The sequence below is a fragment of the Gobius niger genome (genome assembly GCF_951799975.1).
Source record: "Gobius niger genome assembly, chromosome: 2".
Taxonomy (NCBI): domain Eukaryota; kingdom Metazoa; phylum Chordata; class Actinopteri; order Gobiiformes; family Gobiidae; genus Gobius; species Gobius niger.
This window is the reverse complement of record NC_136853.1, coordinates 14,417,002-14,439,662: the sequence shown is the minus strand read 5'-3', so window position 1 is coordinate 14,439,662 and position 22,661 is coordinate 14,417,002. Positions and strand designations below refer to the sequence as shown.

The window sequence follows — 22,661 nt, the reverse complement described above, 5'->3', positions numbered from 1 at the left end:
CTGGGATATTGTCATATTGTGATACAGTCTTTTATTTCTGTCTAATGCAGCTCAAAGTAAAGTCACTTTTATCCACTTGCTCCTCCTACTTTCGGTCTTGTCATGCTCTGACTGAGTGACAGGCAAACTGAACCACAATGAAGTCTCAACATTCAGAAGCAGCAGATAGCTTTAGTTACCTGCTGAAGCCATTATAAAGACAGCGCTTGCAAAACAAGTAGCAATTATAGCAGAAGAGTCATTTGTGCTCTCATTTACTGATCAGATTTGGGCTCTAATACTGTAACGCAATTTCAGATGGCAAATTAAGCGCAGCATTCCCACAAATAGCGCACAGCTCTTTTGATATGAGTAAATTAACCAAGATGTAGCTGGAAATCCTCAAAAATAGTGACATCATCCACCTCTACGTGTAGCTGGTTGTATTTTCCATTACGTTCATCTATGATCACACCACAGGTTATTGTTCTGGCATTGATTGTTTGTCTCATTTTGCATGACTATGACAGGTTTTGGCACGGTGATTGTATTTAGATTCTTTTCAGATGCATAGTCTTTCATGAAAGGCTTTTTTAAACAAGATTTTGCTCCCAATAAACTCTAATAATCTTTTATCTGCAATTTATCTATTTGGCTCTGAATATATGGGGTGACATAGATTGGATGTCCTTTAAGGGGGTTGGCATTCTTAATCTCTCTGCATTTTTCCAACTGTCGATTATCATTTTTACTATTGCGCAGATTGTTGCTTGAAGGAAAGATGATAACAAATAATAGATAATAATAAAATAATATATGCAAGCTCTGGCCAGGGTATACTGCCATTATCTTCTTGGTCAAGACCCTTCATGTTCCCGCACCTTGCCTTTGTATGGGGGAGCATGTGTGAGTGGTGGTGGTCGCATAGGTCATTTTGGCACAGATTGGCACCACATCTGTTAGTCAGACCAAGGACAACAGTGGCAACCATAGCGAGGATTAGTTGTTAATCGCGAACCTCTTGCAGTTATTAGCAACATGTCATTTGTTTCAGTGATGTGATAGCCAGCACACAGATTCCAGCGTGTGATGGAGCTGTGTTTTAACCCAATCAGTCCTCAGAAGTCTTATAATGATTGCTTTGCGGAAGTGGGGCTAAATGACAGAGGAGTTAATGACTTGGCACGGACTGTAATGACTTCCCCCGAGAAACGTATTTGGCTAAGCTAGCTTCTTTGTTGCTCTTTTGTTTACTTCCTGGTTGCCTTTATTAGCAAAGTCACAAGAACATGGACAAGAGCCAGTGACTTAATTACATCCACTGTTAACATCTCTTATCGGCCCGGTCATGAACCCGCTACTCCAGCCGAACGCCTCATTCACGGCTCTGCTGGCCCGCTGAAATTAGAGACTGAACTTTTATGTGATGATATCATGAAGGCAGAGGACGGTATAGGACACGAAAGGACGTCAGTACAGTGCCTTCCACTAATAGGGCACTAGCGTCCTAGATAAAATGTGTGGTGTTGTATGTAAATGTGTTTTTTAGGGACTTTGATGATATTGAGTTCTCCAGCACTGGCTCACAGAGATTTTTCGGGGCAACTGGAACCCTTCTCCTGACGGATATCCTGAGGTTTGATAACACACCATGGTTATCTGCCATGGTGTGCTTGGATGCATGAATGTTGTGTCCCAAACATAAATGTGATTATTTTTGAATTAAGAAGAAATCACTTTTGCCCATAGAATTAAAGGAAATCACAAAAACGTGGTTCTTTTTATCTTTGACAAACACTGTGGCAAATGTGGACTATCTGACTGACAGGCTTATCGGACTTACACTGCCGCTTTTGCTTTGCCGTTCCCATGGGGCAGGCCAAGGTGAGGCGAAAAACATCCACCCTGTTGAATATGCACATAGCGTCCATAGTCACGCTTTTAATCCATGAGCTGCAGCGTTCTCCACCGTCATCACAATTCAGACCTTTTCTACGGGCTAAACGGGTCCTAACAACAAATCAATACAGATTGATTACAGCCTAAATTGATGGGTGGTGGTATTGTGATTATTAGCATTAATCCGATGAGAAGGCCCTGACTTGTCAAAACATGGTTACCCATTAGTGATCTGGACTGAATTTTACTTTTCTCTTATTTCAATCCCAAGTTTATTCCTTAATACAAATGTTAAGATGTAATTTATTTACAATATACACTTTATTTACCTTGATACATTGTGCCCAACTAAATTTTGTGCAATGTAATGAATCCAACACCAACACATTTTCAAATATATTACAAACTGATCTTGATAATTGATTGATAGCTAATAATAATAGTCATTGATTAGATTAGCTGGGTAATATTACTAAACATCAGACTTCATTCTCTGCACCAAGCAGCTGAGATGCCAGGAAGCATTGGCCAAAATGATGAATAGTATTGATGGTCCTCCAAACGAAGTGGCGCTTTCAGCAAAGCAGTATGTCAGCTTGTCTGGCCCTTATTTTTAGCTCTCCCTAGTGTATGCGGGCTATTATAGCCCGGGCTTTGGAGAGGGCTCAGTGACTTCTTATTGAACATCACATGACATCCATTCTGCTGGCACTCGACCTTGTTCACCTGGCGCTCATCTTGGATAAAGGCTGCTCAAATGTGTCCAGTTAATTGAGAAGAGGTGTGTATTCCCTCTGGTTATTTACTTTGATGTGGACTCGGCATTTTGACTGAAGACAGTGATCACAGACAGTTGCATTATAAATTCTCACACCATGTCTCTGTGAGTGTCTTTGTGGCTGTGATGGTTCTCTCCGCTTTGTCTTACTTTGCTATTTGTCTCCCCATTTGTACTAGATGTCCGTCCAGTCTATGGCAGTGCTGCATTTTTCAGTTAATAGTGCAATTATCAGATTTCATGTAGGCTACGTGTTTTCAATATCCTCAATGGGTGGGTTAAAGCAGTACTAAGTAACATGTTTACCTTAATAAATCCTTTTCGTAGTCCCTGTGGGGGTAATACAGGTGTTTATGGGATGATTGGAGGGTCTTTCATCTCCCCCTGGTGTCTCTGGCCAGAAAACCATGTTTGCAACTTGACTCACAAAGAAGAAGCTAACATGCTAACGGGCAAAGATAACTGCGGCCTAGCGTCACTTTAAACAAAAAAATATTTACATTGTATAATCGGATGCACAATATCCCTCTCTCAATTCGCCTTTTATGTCAACATAGTATTTATTCTCCAAGACAATTAATAAGTTAAAAAATCGCAACTTGCTACGACACCTGCAGTTGCGTTTATGGCCTCTACGGGCAAGAGTTACTTAGTACTGCTTTAAAACTAACTCAGCTTTAAAATGATATACAGTATGCCCATATTAACATAGATTTAAGTGGTAAAAGTTGAAGGCGTTGAAAGCCAAAACTGGTATATTTTCCAGTATTGGCTCCGATATCCGATACCAGTACTGAAAGCCTACGTAAACAAGACTTAAACTGAACTTTAAGGTTTAAAATGCAGCAAATTGTGCAGGATTTCTATCTATTTCTATTTCTATCTTTCTAATCTAATCTGACTTTTTTTTTCTTTTTTACAAAATACATGTGTTTGGTCAAGGGGCCACTTGGCTATTTTTTAAAAGAAGCCGCTCTGCAATAGCCCTTGGTGGACCTTGTGGCTCAGCCCTGACCCTTTGATCAAGAATTTGTCCAGCTGATGAATGGCTTTTTGTGGATGAAACGCCCATTTGCTCCTCCCCAGAAATCACAATGACAAGAAGCTGACTGTATTCAGTCAGCAGGAAGGAACCCACCCGACCAGAATTATAATTTGTGACTTTTACCAATTATGTATTCTCACAAGGGACGATCCAGCGCTATATTAAGGTGCAGCCTTTGTCCCAACAGTGTACAGTGGGGTTTGACTGTGCCTCTTATTGCATCTTGTATTTGTCCTCTGCTCTATGACTTTTTTTCCTCTCCCTCTTGGCCCCATCCCTCTCTCAGCGTGTCATTTGCCAACATGACTCCACTCCCGCTGAGTGATTAGTGATGACCCGCTGTCAGTAGCACAGACAGCTCAGTAGGGCTGGCTCATCAACTTTGTCAGAACACATGAACGTATATGACTGTCCACTTTTGACAATTTAGCTTTCTACTCAATTAGGTCATGATAACAACATTTGAAGTTTGATCATTTGAGGCAGGAAAATATGGCGATAAACAATAATATTCAAGAACATTTGATTGTCACTGAAACAAATTTAAAAAATGGAAATGTCAGTGATGCCCTGTTCTAAAAGTACATATTGACATATCCTTTGTAACACATGACATGAAACTCAGGGAGACACATATTTGTACAAACATAGGATAAAAATAAAGGAAACATGTGAATAAATGTACTGACATTAAAGCTGTACTAAGTAACTTGCCCCTAGAGGCCACAAGCGCAACTGCAGGTGTCGTAGAAAGTTACGATTTTTTCACTTTTTAATTGTCTTGGAGAGTAAATACTACGCTGACAGGAAAGGCGAAGGGAGAGAGGGTTACTGTGCATCCAATTATACAATGGAAATCTTTTTTTTTCACACAAACCTAGCTGTAAATACTGTTTAAAGTGACGTTAGCCCACAGTTAGCTTTGCCCGTTAGGCAAGGCAAGGCAAGGCAAGGCAAGTTTATTTGTAGAGCACAATTCATACACAAGGCAATTCAAAGTGCTTCACAGTTGAAAACAAATAGAATCAATAAAAACATCAACATAAAATTAATCAATTACAGTAAAAGGCGAGAGTGCAGATAAATACTTTCAGTCATATGCATTGGTAAAAAGAACTGTTTTCAGCCTGGATTTGAACATTGTCAGAGTTGAGGCCTGTCTCACATCCTCGTGAAGACTGTTCCAGATTTTAGCTGCATGAAACTGAAACGCTGCCTCACCGTGTTTATTATTGACTCTGGGAACCACCAGGAGGCCCCTCCCTGAAGTTCTCAGGGCCCGAGATGGTTCATACGGCTCTAACATGTCAGAGATGTACTTTGGAGCTAAACCATGAAAAGACTTGTACACGAGCAGAGCTGTTTTAAAGTCTATTCTCTGAGTGACAGGAAGCCAGTGCAGAGACCGGAGCACTGGACTAATATGGTCATATTTCCTGGTTCCTGGTTAGCATGTTAGCTTCTTCTTCGTGATTCCATTAGTGTGTATTGCTTGCTCCGGTCCGGTGGCAGTCAAGTTGCAAACATGGTTTTCTGGCCAGAGACACCAGGGGGAGATGAAAGACCCTCCAATCATCCCATAAACAATTGTATTACACAGGAACTATGAAAAGGATTTATTAAGGTAAACACGTTACTTAGTACTGCTTTATAGTAGTACTAAGTAACTTGTTTACCTTAATAAATCCTTTATAAGTGTTATTGGGATGATTGGGGGGGTCTTTCATCTCCCCCTGGTGTCTCTGTCCAGAAAACCACTCTTGCAATTTCGCTGCCACCAGGTCGGAGTCACCAATACACACTAACGGAATCACAAAGAAGAAGCTAGCAGGCTACAAGCAAAGCTAACTGCAGAGTAGCACCACTTTAGCAGTATTTACAGCCATTTTTAGAACAGGAATTCCTACAGCAAAGTCTAAATTAAATGCCTAGATAGGAATCTCCAATGATATAAAAGCCCGTGATAGATGTGTTCCATGTTGGAGCAGATTTCTTGCCATTGCTCTTGCGGTGACCTTGTGGTTTGTCGGTGTTTGTATGCTGTGGTGTGCCCTCTCTATACTGTGAGGCGCTGACACATGCATCTTGTGTGACTTTATGTCCTGCCGTGAGGAGCATATGTCAGCCTCAGTCATGCTTTTGGCCATTCATTTGAAGATGATGGAGCCAACCGGACGACATTCATTCTACGGGGCGTGACCGCATATTGGTGCGTCTTTAGTCGTGATGGAGGTTTCCCTATGCGCTCTCAGGTTATGACTCCATGGGTGTGTCTAGCTCCCCCGCACTGGCGTGAGGGAGTGTGTGTGTGTCCGCTGCGGAGCTTCCTGATTCATGACACAGCTGATTTGGTAGTCAGTCACTCAGTCCGCAGCAGGACGGGGCAGCGCTCCCCGCCCCACCGTGGAGGACACCCCCCACGCCCCTCTCGCACATCAGTCCGCTCCTCCGTGGCCCTGAACATACATCCTGACACTGAGCACCAGCTGTGCATTTGTCAACCCAGTCAGGCTTCAATGGACTCAGCGCCATAGCTTCACTGCTCAGTTTATGATTTATCGACTTTGAGCTAAAGTAAGAAGTCGCGAGTCGATGAAGCTTGAGTTGTAATCCTATGGACAAAAATGTAAAAGATATCAAATTAGGGCCGTAAGGACATGGGCAAAAAGTCGAATGCATTAATATGGCTTTTGAGCCTGACAACAAATGAATGCTCTCCACACCAGTATCACTTAACTCAAAATAGTGTCCAAATTCCACTCCAAACAATGAGTAGTAACTGCCAGTAGATCTGTCGGTAAAAGATTCCCATGCCGACACTGAGATTGATCATAAATTTGCACTTTAGCTGTTGTTATCCCTGTTGTAATGACAATAAAGCTTATTCTATTTCTAATTGTCCAGGCCTGTAACTGATATTAGTATTGTTGCAGTGTGGTTGAACCAATAGAAGGTATTTATTGACGTGTGGTGATCATAGTTAGAATTGTGTGTATTCGGTGTTCAGTCAAACATTGCTGTAAGTGATGGATTTCACTGACGTACTGTAAAATGCTTCTGACTGGATGAACCAAAGCCCAAAGGCGAGGACAAGGACCCCGGGCTGGCCTTAGATCACCTCAGACTGACAGATAGATGTGGGGTGGGGGGTGATAAAGTGACAGCACTCATATGAGAAGTGTTACAACAGCGCAGCACTAGCGGGGGACCCTGGGACTGTTTTTTTTGGGAGCTTGTCTGGCAAGAGTGTGAGAAACGACTGACAACGGTCCTTTTATTTAGTGTGTTTCTGAATGAATGTTTCGGGTCAGTTCATAATTGGCCTCAGAGTATCAAGTTTGATCATAGCCTTTATAAGTGAACCATGAGTTCTTTGTCTTTAATTCCAATTAAATTATAATTTTGCTGGATTGTTTAGGGTGATCGTGGTCACAGTGAAGGACGGGTCAAATGCAGACGACAAATTGCCCTATGGGGATGAACTTGTTTCATTTTTCATATTCATTTTGTTATAATGTAATTGGTAAATCATTTCAAAGTAGTATTTAGAAGTAGTTTAATGCTCTTTTCTTTAAACCACACTTTGGTTACAGCCTGTATTTTCTTCTTCTTCTTCTTCTTCTTCTTCTTCTTCTTCTTCTTCTTCTTCTTCCCTCTTCTTCTTCTTCTTCCCTCTTCTTCTTCTTCTTCTTCTTCTTCTTCTTTCTTTCTTCTTCTTTCCTCTTCTTCTTCCTTCCTCTTCTTCTTCCCTCTTCTTTCTTTCTTTCTTTCTTTCTTCCTTCTTCTTTCCTCTCCCTCCTCTTCTTCTTTCCTCTTCTTCTTCCTCTTCTTCTTTCCTCTTCTTCTTTCCTCTTCTTCTTCTTTCTTCTTCTTCTTCTTCTTCTTCTGTCCTCTTCTTCTTTCCTCATCTTCTTCTTCCTCTTCTTCTTCTTCCTCTTCTTCTTTCCTCTTCTTCTTTCCTCTTTTCTTCTTTCCTCTTCCTCTTCTTCTACTTTCCCCTTCTTATTTCACCTGCTTATTTCCTCTTCTTTTTCTTCTTCTTCTTCTTCTTTCCTCTTCTTCTTCCTTCCTCTTCTTCTTCCCTCTTCTTTCTTTCTTTCTTTCTTTCTTTCTTTCTTTCTTCCTTCTTCTTTCCTCTCCCTCCTCTTCTTCTTTCCTCTCCCTCCTCTTCTTCTTTCCTCTTCTTCTTTCCTCTTCTTCTCCTTCTTTCTTCTTCTTCTTCTTCTGTCCTCTTCTTCTTTCCTCATCTTCTTCTTCCTCTTCTTCTTCTTCCTCTTCTTCTTTCCTCTTCTTCTTTCCTCTTCTTCTTCTTTCCTCTTCCTCTTCTTCTACTTTCCCCTTCTACTTTCCCCTTCTTATTTCCCCTTCTTGTTTCCTCTTCTTTTTCTTCTTCTTCTTCTGTCCATGATCTATTATCCAATATGAACATTCCTAATAGTATAAAATAATGCAATACCAGCAGTGGTCCTGAAATTAATCATTACTGCACATTTTCTGCCTTCGCTTCATTAACATTATGCGTCCTATATGCGACTGCCACAACTTGCTGTGACACTATTAAACCTCCCGTTCGGTCTTCTCTACGTCCTTCCCTTCTTTGTTTCATATCCATCATCTGACCGCGCCCACCACTGCATTCTTCCTCCCGTCCTGGGGTTTTTCTATCGGTCTAAAGGGACGCAGTGTAGTCATCGACCATGTGCCATAGGACTGTTTTGTGTTTGATAAACACCATATGCTACTTTGTCTTTAAAATTATCAGTCGGTCTGTTTTGTTATACATAAGCTATCATCATTTGTTTAATTGCTCAGCGTGTAGTAAGGTCTTCCCCAAATGCTTTAGGTAATTTCTCCAGCCAATAATTATCAAAAGGCAAGACGGAAGAGCAAGGAGAGAGTGCGAGAGAGCAAAGGGAGCAGTCAAGGGGTAATGATAAGAACTAAGTGGACGGGGATGCTGCAGCTTAGCAATAAATGCTTGTGAAAAGAAGTGTCCATGCGAGCCCCTCACTCTCAAACCCCCTTCTAATCATACATCTTTTCAATGACCAAAATTATGACTAAAACATACTACATAATACTTGGCACTATAAACACGTCCTTTTATTTCTGAGTAAAATAGCAAAAGAAAGTCCACCGAATCTTGATTTAAAAAATGCAAATCTAATGGCAACCACAAAACATGCTGGCAACCACTATTTTTCCTAAATCTTGCAGCCGTGATTCTGGTTTGGCTTTGAGAGGGCGGAACAGTTTTTTAGACAGATGACTTGTCCTATATCTGGGCTTGTTTTTAAGACGTCAGAATATTAGCGTTTCTACATTCTCTAATGGTGCAAAGATAACACTACCGGTGTATTGCTGTGGAAAAGTCAACTACAACATCAAATCTCCGTATGGTTGAGTTTCATGTCGAATTGTGGCCAAATAATTTATAGATAAAGAGAAATGCTGCAATGATTGTAATGGGTTTTAAGAAGCAGTGGTCTGACAGAGGCTATAAATATTTCAGGCGCTCTGTTTTAGCTCAGGCATAGAGAAGAAACAACTGGAGGATCCTCATTTGAAGTGTCTCGTCACTGTTTAATAGGGAGGGGGGAGTTTAACTGATGTGCAAAACGTCGATCCAAAAACGTTCATGATCTGCCCTTAACACAGATGCATTTGTGACACCAAAATCGATCTTTGAATAACCTGCAATATACTGGATTGACATTCACATTTGCACTGGGAAGAGGTACAAGCTTATATCAATCACAAGTCATATTCAGTTAATAGCAAATTGTAATGATAAACAATTTACATCCCAAAAGAGCTGCAGTAGTAAGGTACATATGGGTTTAAGGAGCAGATTTACATTCATATAAGTCATGATTTGAGGTATGGAAAATTTAAAAACTGTGCAATGCAATCACAAAACTGCATGGTAGGTTTGCAATCTTTATTATTATGAATGAGTCCAATTCCACAACATTATGAAAACCACACAGAACCTCCCCTAAACAGGTAAAGATTTAAAGGTGTAGTGTCTAGTTCAATATGATCTTCACTCTTAACTAAAGACCCTAATTCTGCACCAATCCAGCTTTTGTGCTTCTGATACCAATACTGCGGGTTTGAGTATCTGCCAATATTAACCGATACTAAGAGACTTTCTTGTCTTTCTCTGAGTGAAAAAAAGTGAATGTTCCCCTTTTCTCCATTTTAATCTGATATTTTCTTGTCATGATGTTGCAGAAATAATAGAAAATGTTTAACAATGATCACTGGACTTTTTCATATGCTTGGCTACATGAGATTAAAGGATCTATATCATGCTATTTTAGCCATTCCAAAGTTAAGTATAGGCATGTATATGATATATTGTACCTCTACTGCTATTGAGCACTCATTTTTGTGATAAATATAAGTGTTTTCTGGAGGTATTTTTCAAACCCGGAAGACACAACGCTTCGATTCAGTTAACTCCGCCCCCTCTCTCCGCACATACTTTACCGTAATATAAATAAACAGCAATAAGTGAAGATACTTCACAATGCAGTTATAAGGAGTTGACATCTGCAACACAGCTTCATAAATGGCTAACACACATGCTAATAAACGTTTGGATTGACTCACCCTCTGCTCCATTGCTGTTTACATTATGGGACTCGCGTTGGTTATAAAAGTTAATCCACTTTGATTCTGGCGAAGGTTCACCAAACATCCATCAGTGACAGTCACAGAAAAACAATATTTTGGTGATAGTCGCTGAATCCCGGAGAAAAAAACAACTTCTGACGGGAGTGGCCTCTTCTTTAGGAAGGTTGAATCATAGACTGTTTATGCTCCTGTCCACGTAGCCAAACGCGCTTCTTTTTCTCCGTGACATTATCGTTAGGTAAGAATAAAGAACAGGTGTGTCCAGAGTATGTTATAACGAGCTCCATCTTCAGATGCAGCGCAAACATGACTGATCTGTTCAGACGCTCAGGGGTGTGTTTGTTTTGGCCTCAGCTGACCTGGAAGCACCTCGGCACATCCTTTTTTTTTTTTTCTTTTTTTTTTATTTATTTATTTTTTCTCTTTGTTTCTCTCTTACGACAGAAATAATGAAAAAGCTATTTTACAAATTAAAATCAGGCTGTAAGACATTACATTACAGATGTCGAGCACTTTCGTTCCGCTGTTACGACACAACTGAACACTCAGTCGTTCACCAGGAGAGGGCGGAGCAGCTGCTCAGAGAGCAGGATTCAGGAGGATTGCGGAGAGCTGCGTGAATGAAGCCACAAACCACTCTGGGGGTGTTTTTGATAAGGAAATAGCATAACAACATGGCTAAAAGCTCCAAAAAGTCGATTTTGCATGATATTGGACCTTTAATGACATTTTATTAACATGAACTACTCACATGAAGTGATCTGATCATTAGCCTACAACTTTATTTGACATTAGCATGCTGCCGCTAGCTTTAGCATGCTGCCGTTAGCTTTAGCATGGTGTTGCTAGCCGCGGCATTTTGCGCATCGATCAAAAATACATTGGTGGATGTTAAAACTAACTCAGAGATTGAATGTCTGGTTCTTCCCTTCAAAATGACATGCAGCATATTCACTTAGATTTAGTTGGTGAAAGTTGTGTTTTTAAAGTGGTGAGAGCCAAAACTGGTATTACCCGATACCCGATATCGTATTTTGTCCAGTATCGGCTCCAATATTCGATACCAGTATTGGATCGGTTCATTCCTACAGTCTTATTGTCAGCCAAGAGGACAACATCTTCATAGTGTTTGGTGTTTTATAGGGGCGTAACAATGCACCATGAATCTGACCATATGTATTGTACTGAGGTGACTGTGCAAGTTTGAGCCTTTTTTATTTATAAGGGGCACCCAAACAGAGTGCATGTGTGTCATCATCACTAACCGCTAAACTGAAGGCGGCAGACATTTATGTCCTTTAAAAACACATGAAATCCGCGTGGCTTTGTAATAGTTTTTTCAGCAGGTGACCAGACTGCGGTGAATGGTAGATCCAGTGCACCGCCCATCGAGCCAAAATACAAGCCTCACACGTTTTAGTAACCGTCTAAAGCAAAACCTAAACTTAACACAAACGAGCACATGGCCGACACGTTACATTAGAGCACAACAGTCTTGTTTTCTATTGTATTTTGCATTGTGAGCCCAGGTTGCACATTTTACTATAAAGCAGCTTGGAAAAATTAGAACAGCAATTTCATACTGAGATTATAAATACTGCCTAATAATGAACATTTTGGCTATTTTATTTCAAAACTAACTTATTTATAACTCACTTGCACCATGAACTGAACTGAACCGTGAGATCGCTGAACCGTTACATCCCTGGACTGTTTTACATCTCTTCTGTCTCTGCCTCGGCGGTTTGAGCTAAGTGATTTCATTCAGCATTGCTATTTTTTCCAACAAAGGCAAATTCCTGAAAAACAAAACCGTCTACATGCAAAAAAGAAAAAGAAAAACTAAAACACCCACCCACAGCCATCTGATTCATTCAGAATGCCAATTTGCTTGGAATGTTATTTGATGATACAGCAGATTCTGGATCCTGCGATAAGACACAGTTCTCTATTTAAGAAGAATTTAAGAAGTACTCCGGAAGTTCTGATATTTTTACTGGTTGTGATATCCTGAGCATATTACTATAGGCCTCCGCCCGTAAGTGCAGTCTCACACTCCTGACACACATCTATCAGAGCTTGAACTACTCCCACTCTGCACTATCCAGGACTGCATTGATCTTTCATTACTCTAGTCTAAGCAGATACAGTACCTGTTTTCCTATTGATACTTTTCTTTTCATGTGTCCAACATTACATCTTGAACTTGGACTGGTCCCTTGTCTTACTTTGAATAATGCAAGCATTGTAATTTGATCATTATTGTTGCACATTCTGAATTTTCTCTTTCAATTTATTCAATTTTTGTCGACATAATGGGTGAGAGCCACTTTCACTCCCTGTGTTTTATAGTGTCATTTCTGAAAACACTTATTTATATATTTGTGTAAAGTATGAGAATATGTATCGCTATTCAATTCTAGGTTCATGTTGCATCCATTCATCAACCAAAAGCTACAGTCAAGGCCAGAAAATGTGTGTTCCTTTTCCTTATTGCTCGGAGTCAGTTTTCAGCGCTCATTCTCATCGAGGAGGCTATTACATGTCCTTTTGAAGCATGATCAAGTTGATGTTCCATTAGTGGAGCTCATGATAAATGCATAATGTTTCCTGCCTCTTGGACACTGCCTGGACAAATCCCAAACTTTAATGCTTAGCTGTGGTCCTGCCAGTGCACTTTACCTTCATGGGATTGATTATTAAACACAACACATTATGTGAAGTGATGTGGTTTCGTGATGAATGCATGGTTATTCTCTTCACGTGCCAATGCTTTTCTAATTCCGATGTTTCTAGGAGGGTTTTCTGGATTTGAGCAAGATTAAAGTGATATTTCAGGATTTTTGACATAGGGCCTTATTTCCTAGTTATCCAGAGAGTTGCTGATTTCTGGAGATATTTTTTTTTCTAATTCATGCAGTTCTTATGTTTGAAGAGTTACGTGGCGCTAGGCTAGTGCTAGGCTATGGTATCAGCTAGCCTGCATTAAAAACAGTGTGACCCGCTCCACAGTGCATCTGAGGCAAATCACTTATAACACCAGACTAACCATATAAATGTCTGTGTCCATAGAATAATATTAACCATTTTGCATTTAAAATACCTTATATTTGAGCAGCATCAGCTTCGTGGTTGTCTAAGCTACGCAGCGGCGGAGTGATCTGCTAGAAAATAGTCCCTCAAAATGCGATCATTCATGTGATGCAGGTCAGTTATATTCCGAACATGATTCTATGGACACATATGGTTAGTCTGGTGTTACAAGGGATTTGCCTCAGGTGCACTGTGGAGCGGGTCAGACTGTTTTTAAGGCAGGCTAGCTGATACCGTAGAAATGCGCTAGCGTAGCACTAGCCTAGCGCCACGAAACTCTTCAAATATAAGAACTGCATGAATTGTAAAAACAAAAATCTCCAGAAATCAGCAACACTCTGGATAACTAGGAAATGAGGCCCTATGTCAAAAATCCTGAAATATCCCTTTAATGTACACGCTTGGTACCAATACATTGCCTTTAAAGCCTTCAGCTGCTTCCCAAAGTTCACACTTCTCAGTGACTCTGTAAATTGGTTTGTCAGTGAGAGTTTGTATATTCCTGGAGGTCAGCGATGTTGTTGTGGCTTCCTGCTTGAACATATTCCAGTCTGTTGTGTGAAAACAGTCCCAGAGTCAGCCTGTCAGAGGAGTCCTGAATCCTTTTCCGAACCGTTTAATGAGTCGAACTAGAGGCTTGTTTTTGGACTGTCATGGAACAGTTGTGTTGTGACGAATCCAAAAAGGTTCATTTGGTCTTCTATTGTTAATCGAATGCATTTTCTGACAGTTTCAACTGCTGACTTCCTGCAGACTTTCTCTGAGTCACGTAATGTTGCTGTGATGTGCGTTACAGTTTTTGGCGCTATTTTGTTGCCAGTGGAGGAAATGCTTGAGGTGTATTAGATTAGCTCTTTTCTGTTCAATGCCAGCGGCTACAATATTCATAGGTATTTTTAGATTTATGCCGAATCATCCCTCCGCACCTTCAGTAGTTTGCATGTTTTTTAGTGCTGCATACCCAGCGTTTGCTCATGTACAAAGCGAGTATCACATGCAAAAGAAGATCAGCAGAAGACTTTTTACTCACGCAGAATTGTCTTTTTTTTATCATATTTGGTGCTCTAATACTGCAACATATTTTGCTTTTCAGCCGCTATTTAGCACTTGTCTTGATAAATGACCCCCTATGTGGTATGTGCATGTTGCTGTCAGCCAAAAAAGAAACAAAGTGAGACTGAACTGTGTGAAATTGTCTTTTGACGTGACACAAAAACAGAGCAAAGTCCTTGAGGACACAAGCTGTCACTACAATAAGTACACATGACATACTTTCTGTCACTGGCTTGTCAAAGGAGAACCGTTGTGCAGAAATTCAAACATATCAGCTTTTTGATAAGGGACATCATACATACTCACTGGCCGCAGTAACTATGCTATTTTTTATAGTAGTTTTTACCTGTTATAGTTGTTTGGTTTATAATTGCTCATTCAAGTCTACATTTATAACAAATTTAATCGAATGCACATATCGACTTCGTGGGCCTGCATTTGATTGATGAATTAAAAATAAATTCTTAAAGGGATATTTCAGGATTTGTGACATAGGGCCTCATTTCCAAGTTTTCCAGAGTGTTTCTGGAGATATTTTTTTTTGTAATTCATGCAGTTCTTATATTTGAAGAGTTTCGTGGCGCTAGGCTAATAGCGCATTTCTACGACATCAGCTAGCCTGCATTAAAAACAGTCTGACCCGCTCCACTGAGGCAAATCACTTGTAACACCAGACTAACCATATAAATGTCTGTGTCGATAGAATAATTTTAACCATTTTGCATTTACAATACCTTATATTTGAGCAGCATCAGCTTCGTGGTTGTATAAGCTACGCAGCGGCGGAGTGATCTGCTATAAAATAGTCCCTCAAAATGTGATCATTCATGTGATGCAAGGTCAGTTATATTCCAAACATTATTCTATGGACACAGACATTTATATGGTTAGTCTGGTGTTATAAGTGACTTGCCTCAGATGCTCTGTGGAGCGGGTCAGACTGTTTGTAATGAAGGCTAGCTGATACCATAGAAATGCGTTTGCCTAGCACAAGCCTAGCGCTACAAAACTCTTCAAATATAAGAACTGCATGAATTACAAAAAAAAAAAAAACATCTCCAGAAATCAGCAACACTCTGGATAACTAGGAAATGAGGCCCTATGTCAAAAATCCACAAATATCCCTTTAAGTGCCTCCCTTTGTCTTTGAAAAGAACCCTTCTGGTGTGAAGTATGTCTTTTAACATTTTGTCATGGCATACCAAGTGCAAAGAGCTTAATGTACAAGCTTAGTTAGACTAAAAATGTTACTAAGCAATGCCATATTTGCATCTAGTATTATTGTCAAGCCTCGCATACAGTGCATCTCTGAGTATCTGCTGCAGCATCTCTCTCGAGGCTTGTGCAAGTCAGCACCATGTTTGCTGGAAACGTGTTACTCATCTTAACAGAGCGAGATTGTCTTGTAAGATAGGGACAGCAGTCTGTCTGTACTTTTGATACCGCTTTATTCCATCAGAACACCAGAGCAGAATTAAAAATGGTTCACAGCAAAGCATGGTTGGAAGAGCTTTCAAACAGTGTATAGATTAACTTACTGGGAGCACTAGTCGGAAATGGCCAAAAAATCAGGGAAAGAGCACATTTGTAAATAGTGATATTCAGCTTATGTTATTCTTACAAATATTTGACTGTTATTTGTGTAGGGGAGGGTATGTTGTAGGGCTGTGCATTTAATCAAAATTCGATTACAATTTCGATTATTACACTAGATGATTACAAAAAAAACCCCGAAAAAAAACATGTTTTTTTTTTCAAATCCTTTTTTTTTTTTTGCAAAGCAGACTTGCATTATTTCATAGCGCTGGGATTATCTTCCCTTCGCATTTCACGTGCCATGTCTCATGCTTTTGCCTGACATAAAAACAAACAGCGCTGTGTGATGATGTCATCAGGCCGCGCTGCTCAGTTTGCTTGCGCAGGTGTGAGGGCTGGCCAGCAGGGGGCAGGTGTGAAACACAGACCTCTCCTTAATCGAGGCAAACTTGAAATCATTTGTACTTTAATGACTGTTCAAAGAACAGAAAATATTCAGCAGTTTTTTTATTAAAAATATATAAATAAAATAAAGACATTTTTTTAAAGGAAACAAATAATCGTTTGAATAATCGTGGTTTCAATTATAACAAAAAATAATCGTGATTATTATTTTTTCAATAATCGAGCAGCCATAGTATGTTGTATCTTTGACTTGTATTGTTCTTGATTTCACTTGTTCTGCTAACTTCAAAAAGTCAATTACAACTATTGGAGACAAAAAGCGAAAAGTCATGGTCAGATCAGTGCAGTGCAAGGAGTCTCCTGCTCCTGTGGCTTTGGCCTTACCCAATTCTTGAAAAGCACACTATAATTAACTCAGTGTCATTGCTGTTCTCCATGGGCACAGGTTTTAGTTGATATTAAGAGGAAACATTGTTCAAACTAGAGCAGTCTTAGTCATGTCCTGCATCTCTGCCATTTCCATACAAATGACTGCAGTAACAGTGTCCGGCCGTATGTGCAGCCGCCGTAACCACTATCGGCTGCACATCAGTCTTTTTCAGCGTAACATTTCCAGCTCCCCATCCCTCTCCAGCACCACCAGCGTATTGCAAACACAAGCAGATAATACATTTCCAGAGCGAACTGGTCCACAAAAGCAGAGGAGAAGTGGAGCAGGTGTCTTTTTTAATGAGCATTTCTAAACACAAACACAAACTGCAAATGAAACGGGAAAACACGAGCGAGAAAAGTGAAGGGAGGTAGAGCGTTTAAAGGAGGCCTGCGGCTACAGTCAAAACAGTGGATCCTGCAATCATGCTCTTAAATAAAACGTCAGACATTGCAGCATTAGCTAAGCGCACACTGTACTGAAACAAAGAGCATATTTGGCCCATGCAATAAAATGTGTGTGCTTCCCGCATGAGGACCGAGTCTCTCAGTGAACTGTTTGATGTCTCTTTGCGCTCGCTCAAGCCCCTCTTCTGAATCTGAAAGCAGTGGTGACATGGATCACAGATCACACACTGATGGAATAAAAGAACAAATGTATCAAGATCTATCATAATAGTGAAGAGAAACAGGTCAAGAAAAGCAACTAGTCATATTATAGCATATTATAATTTAAATTTAAAAAAATACGATATCGGGTATGGGTTACAAATATCCGATACTGAACCGATACCAGTTTTGGCTCTCAACGCCTTAAAGGGGCTAGGTGCAAGTTGGCCATTTTATACTCACTACTGCCACCTCAGGTCATACATGTAACTGCACCTTCTATATTAAACTCGTGCATGGCAGCACTCTGGTTGCCTGGCTCTGCCATACTCTTCCCTGTCCATTCAACGCAGGGAATGAGTCTGGAGCAGTTTGAATGGGCGGGCCTAATGCACACAGATTGTCAGTGAAATAAACCAATTAGCAATTAGCGGACGTGACAACAGCCGTAGTCCAAATCAAAAAATATGAAGTGAAGATAAACTCACGTGGAGAACGTGGAGGCAAAATCCTCGGCTACTTCATCCATGATTAGTTTTGGCTAATGTTAATGTTGATTGAACTAACAACATAGTGGTGCAGCGAGTGACGTAACCTTGTCATTTCTCTGTGACAGTCGTGATTGGTTCGGCCTTAACCGCCAATCAGCAACTTGTTTACTCTGCGGTTGATGCTAACGAAAACTAATCAAGGCTGGGTCAGAAGCTATGATTGAAATACCCAAAGTAGACTAATAAAACTAAATCAGCCACTGCAGAAGCCAAGTGTTTGTTTTTAAGAAATAACTGATCTAACATATTTGTAATGATCAGATCACTTCATGTGAGTTGTTACGTATTAATGTAGCCTAAAGCCAGTCATATGCCCAAGCTTAGCTAGTGTATAAAGTGCAGTGATCTTTGTTAAATGTTTATCAGAGAGTTTGACAATAGATATACGTGATAATTGATCCGTACCATGACAATAAAATATGATCTATTGATCTTATAATGGAGAACAGTCAATTATTTTTTTCACTCAGAGAAAGTCTATTGGTATCGGTAGATATCGGCAGATACTCAAACCCCAGTATCGGTAGCAAAAAAGCTGGATCGGTGCATCTCTTATAATATTGTCTTCTTCAGGTCTACCGGAGTCTGATTTTCCTCTCTCTCCAGGGCAATGGCGTCTCGTTCCGCAGGTCAGACATATTACGGTACAGTACAGAGGTTGATGAATGAAACACATGGTGGGCGTACATTACAAACATCCACAGAGGCGCAGAGCGGTTCCTATGAGAACAGGCAGACGTGGGGCTTGTGGCTGGAATACTCTCGCCTGTGAAATCCTGCCAGATCCACGATGCGGTGTGGGCGCGGATATCAACAACTCCACTGTTTTTAGCCTTGTTCGCATGACAGCAGGAAGAACGTAGTACTGTAATGTGCGGTGCCTTGAGCGGCTCCTGCTTCCTCGCTTCTTGTTTTGATTGCTTGTTTTAGTCGTTCCCTCCCGGGGGTCACCGCGGCAAATCACCTGCTTCAAACTAGTGCCTCCTTCAGCATTCTCTCACGAGCTAACGTGCCTTTCACTTCATCCATAAATCCCTCTCTGGTCGACCTTTATCACCGTGGCACGCTGATATACTCACTGTCCCAGGAGCACTATGTGTACAAACCGTCTCAATGCGAGCTTCTTTCACTTGATTCTCGAAGGCCTTTGATTTGAAAGAGACACTTGCACTTCTTAGGCTTATTCATTTGGACTGTCCTATATATCCAGCCCCAAAATAAATATGAGCAGAGCAGGTTTGATAATCTGCATCGGCCCTGATGTTGTTCTGTATTAACCTCTTGACCCTCACCTGAACCAACCACATTTTCTCCAGTTTGGCTTCACCCAAATCTAAAAGCTTCAAAACAGTGTCAAGAACGGATGAAAATGAGGATGAAAACGCAATCCAAAAAGTGACGAGAAAGCTACAATAATATGACAATGTAGCCACAAAAGAGTGACACAAAAGCGATGAAAGTGAAGGCAATAACACGAGGGGAAAAGATCTGGGTAGGGGTTACCAAAATGTAGGTATTGCGAAACAAATACTTGAATCAATGTGTTAAACTATCTTTAATATGTCAGTAATGTATTGATGCAGGAATATGCCGGTACAACCTTACTGGTGTCTTAAAAATGAGCGTTTGTCAGCGTGGGAAGATCATCACATTCAGCACAATCCATTAATCCCACGAAGCAGGTTATTCATGAATCTGTCCAGCTTTCAGTTTGTTTATGGATTATTGCATCTTTGAAATAGACTCAGTGCCTCTCTTTCTTATTGTACATTTCTGCCTCTTTTTCCCCCCCCCGCAGGCGGATTCAGCCACCAGTTTCCTGCGAGCGGCTCGGTCAGGGAACTTGGACAAAGCCTTGGACCACATCAAAAATGGAATTGACATCAACCTCTCAAATCAAGTGAGACCTGCTGTTGTTGAAATATCATCTGGGCTGCCATACAAGCTGAACTCCTGCTGAGTCGTGTCATTTTTGAAGCACAGATACAGATACAGATGGATTGTTATAAATGCTTGGAGTGGAATGTGTGGAATGAAACTACAGTATGTTTTTTGTTGTGAGTTTTCTTTTTTCCAAGATGTGGCACACGTACAGCCTACATTAATGACGTAAAGGTTTTATTACATTATGAGCAACATGCAGCTCAAAAACAAACTTTCTACATGAGATGATAAAGTACCAGTGATTAGCAGACATATGAGATGTGGCGTGGGAGTTTACTGCAGCTGTAAAACAATCCTCTTTCCTGAGTCTTATTCTCATTGTGAAATTTTAAATCAATACTGCTGCTGACTCAGCGCACACAATAGTCGAAAGCATGTCCTCCAAACTTTATTGCTGCCACGGTTCTTCTGAAGGAACACTTCTGTTAAAATGTGTTCACGCATTTCTTAAAATCATTCACTTCTAAAACGTATGCTCAAAGTGGAATTGAGAAACCGCCTCCTCTTGATAATTTCCAAACTGTAGCTGTTCACACAATGTGGAATAAGCTCTTCAGTTGGAACTTAATCTCCCCTCTTGGGAAATAGTGAAGTCAACATCCATTATTTGTATTGCTCTTTAGTTTCAGTTAGTTTCGTATGCATTACCTATCTATGTTAGTATGGAGTAAATCAACACAATATTTTACTGATAAGACTCTTTAAAGAAGTACTAAGTAACTTGTTTACCTTAATAAATCCTTTCCGTAGTCCCTCTGGGGGTAATACAAGTGTTAATGGGATGATTGGGGGGGTCTTTCATCTCCCCCTGGTGTCACTGGCCAGAAAACCACAATTGCAACTTCGCTGCCTCCGGGTCGGAGGCCCCAATACACACTAATTGAATTGCGAAGAAGAAGCTAACAGGCTAACGGACAAAGCTTACTGCGGGTTAGCGTCACTTAAACAGTATTTACAGCCAAGTTTGAGTGAAAAAAAAAATCTCCATTGTGTAATTGGATGAATTAATGAGCACGACACCTGCAGTGACGCTTATGGCCTCTAGGGGAATGAGTTACTTACTTACTATTCACAATTACAAAAAATATTTACTTCTTTTATTTTTTTTTTACTTTTTTCCCCCTAAAGATGAGGTCCAAAAAAGGAGTATAATCTTTGAAACAAGCTGATATTTATTTTAATTGACTTCCTTGTATTAAAGTGAAAGCGTTTGCATTAAGAATGAAAATGCCCCTGTAATGCAATCCTGCTAACAACTTGTTTTTTTACAAAAAAAATATAGGGTTGCAACCTACTACACTGAGAAAATTATTACGATATTTGATTTGATTTACTTGAATTAAGGAATGCAATCTAATGTTTGAGTAGATTTGGTGTAAGATATGATAAAACCTCTTATTGCCAATGGAACAAGCACATTTTTCCTGAATTCAGATAAAAAAAATAGATATTTTTAAAAGTAAAAGTTAAGTGGGTTTCATGCTTTGTTCCATTGGCGTTAGCGTTTTTATCTTATCTGATTAGTTCAAAGCGAATCAAATTAAACATAAAGTACTTTTATTAGGCTTTTGGAATCAAATTTAGATTTGAATAGGGATTGGAAAATATGCCCACTGAGGACCTCTTGAGAGAGTTTAATTTGTTTGCAGTGCTGTCTTTATTATAGGATTTGGGTCTATGTAGCAGCTTAACTACTAGTTTATTACTTTCAATATTTGATTAATTGTTGATTAGCTGATTAGACAATTCGACTTCGCCGGCTTTCTACAGAAGTGAACAAATAGATGGAGATCCACTGCAAAGCCTGGGGAGGGACAATCAGTACATTCACTTTAAGTTTAAGGCTATCGTGATTGAATGAGTGGCAGGATGGTTCTCTGTCTTTGCTTTATTTTGTTTTACACATGTACATCACAAGGCCCCACTCAGTCTCGGTGCTTACCCGGGAACTCCCAGTCTGCTGCGCTACTAGCCAGGGATGTAAAATTAAAGGAGGATTAAAAATGCATGACGTCTCTCCTCCATAACTCTCTGTCTTTGGGTAAAGTGGTGCACATCAATAATTAAGACTGAGATTATACTTCCATCAATCTATTGTCTCGCACACCTTATCGAGTCATAATTAGGAAAGAAAATGGTACTTGATATTTAGTGGGTGTGAAAAGTGATAGAAATTGAAGTTTGTGATAACTGATAATTGATTCTAGTAGGTATGTTCCCCCTCTCAATTTGCAGTTAATGGTTTTATCCAAGAAAGAAACCCACCCTTGCTGCACCCCCTAAATGACACTCCCTTTTTCACCCTCAAGCATCTCCCTGTCCAGTTACGCTCATCATTGTCACAGATATGACACACAGCGCCTTTATTTACACGATTAACAGTCCCGGTTCTAAATGGCGTCCCCTTCGAGGCGCCTTTTGCTGCAGAAAACATGAGTAAAACATTGTGTTCGTGGGCTCTCCCTTTTTAGTGCACTGTGAGGTTCCCATCGCACTGCGCATGCCCAGAGAGAGGTTGTGCGATCCATATGAATTGAGTGACACTGCAGTATGATGGCACGCTTAGGATGCGGTGGTGAACTGAGACACCTCCTGGCCACGGAGGCTATTGCACATTCAACATTTATTTTTTTATTTTATTTTTTATCTCTCATGTGAGCCACTCTGTGTTTGATCGTTTTTTTTTTTTTGAGTACTT

General features: G+C 40.3%; 1 protein-coding gene across 1 annotated transcript in view; it reads left to right on the top strand.

Annotated features, from left to right (window-relative positions):
- The window catches only part of ank1b (ankyrin 1, erythrocytic b), a 66,815-nt gene that overhangs the window by 15,693 nt on the left and 28,461 nt on the right, over window positions 1-22,661 (top strand). The window contains exon 2 of the mRNA XM_079551634.1: window positions 19,818-19,919. Coding sequence (XP_079407760.1) covers window positions 19,818-19,919 — 102 coding nt within the window. The remainder of the gene's footprint in view (window positions 1-19,817; window positions 19,920-22,661) is intronic.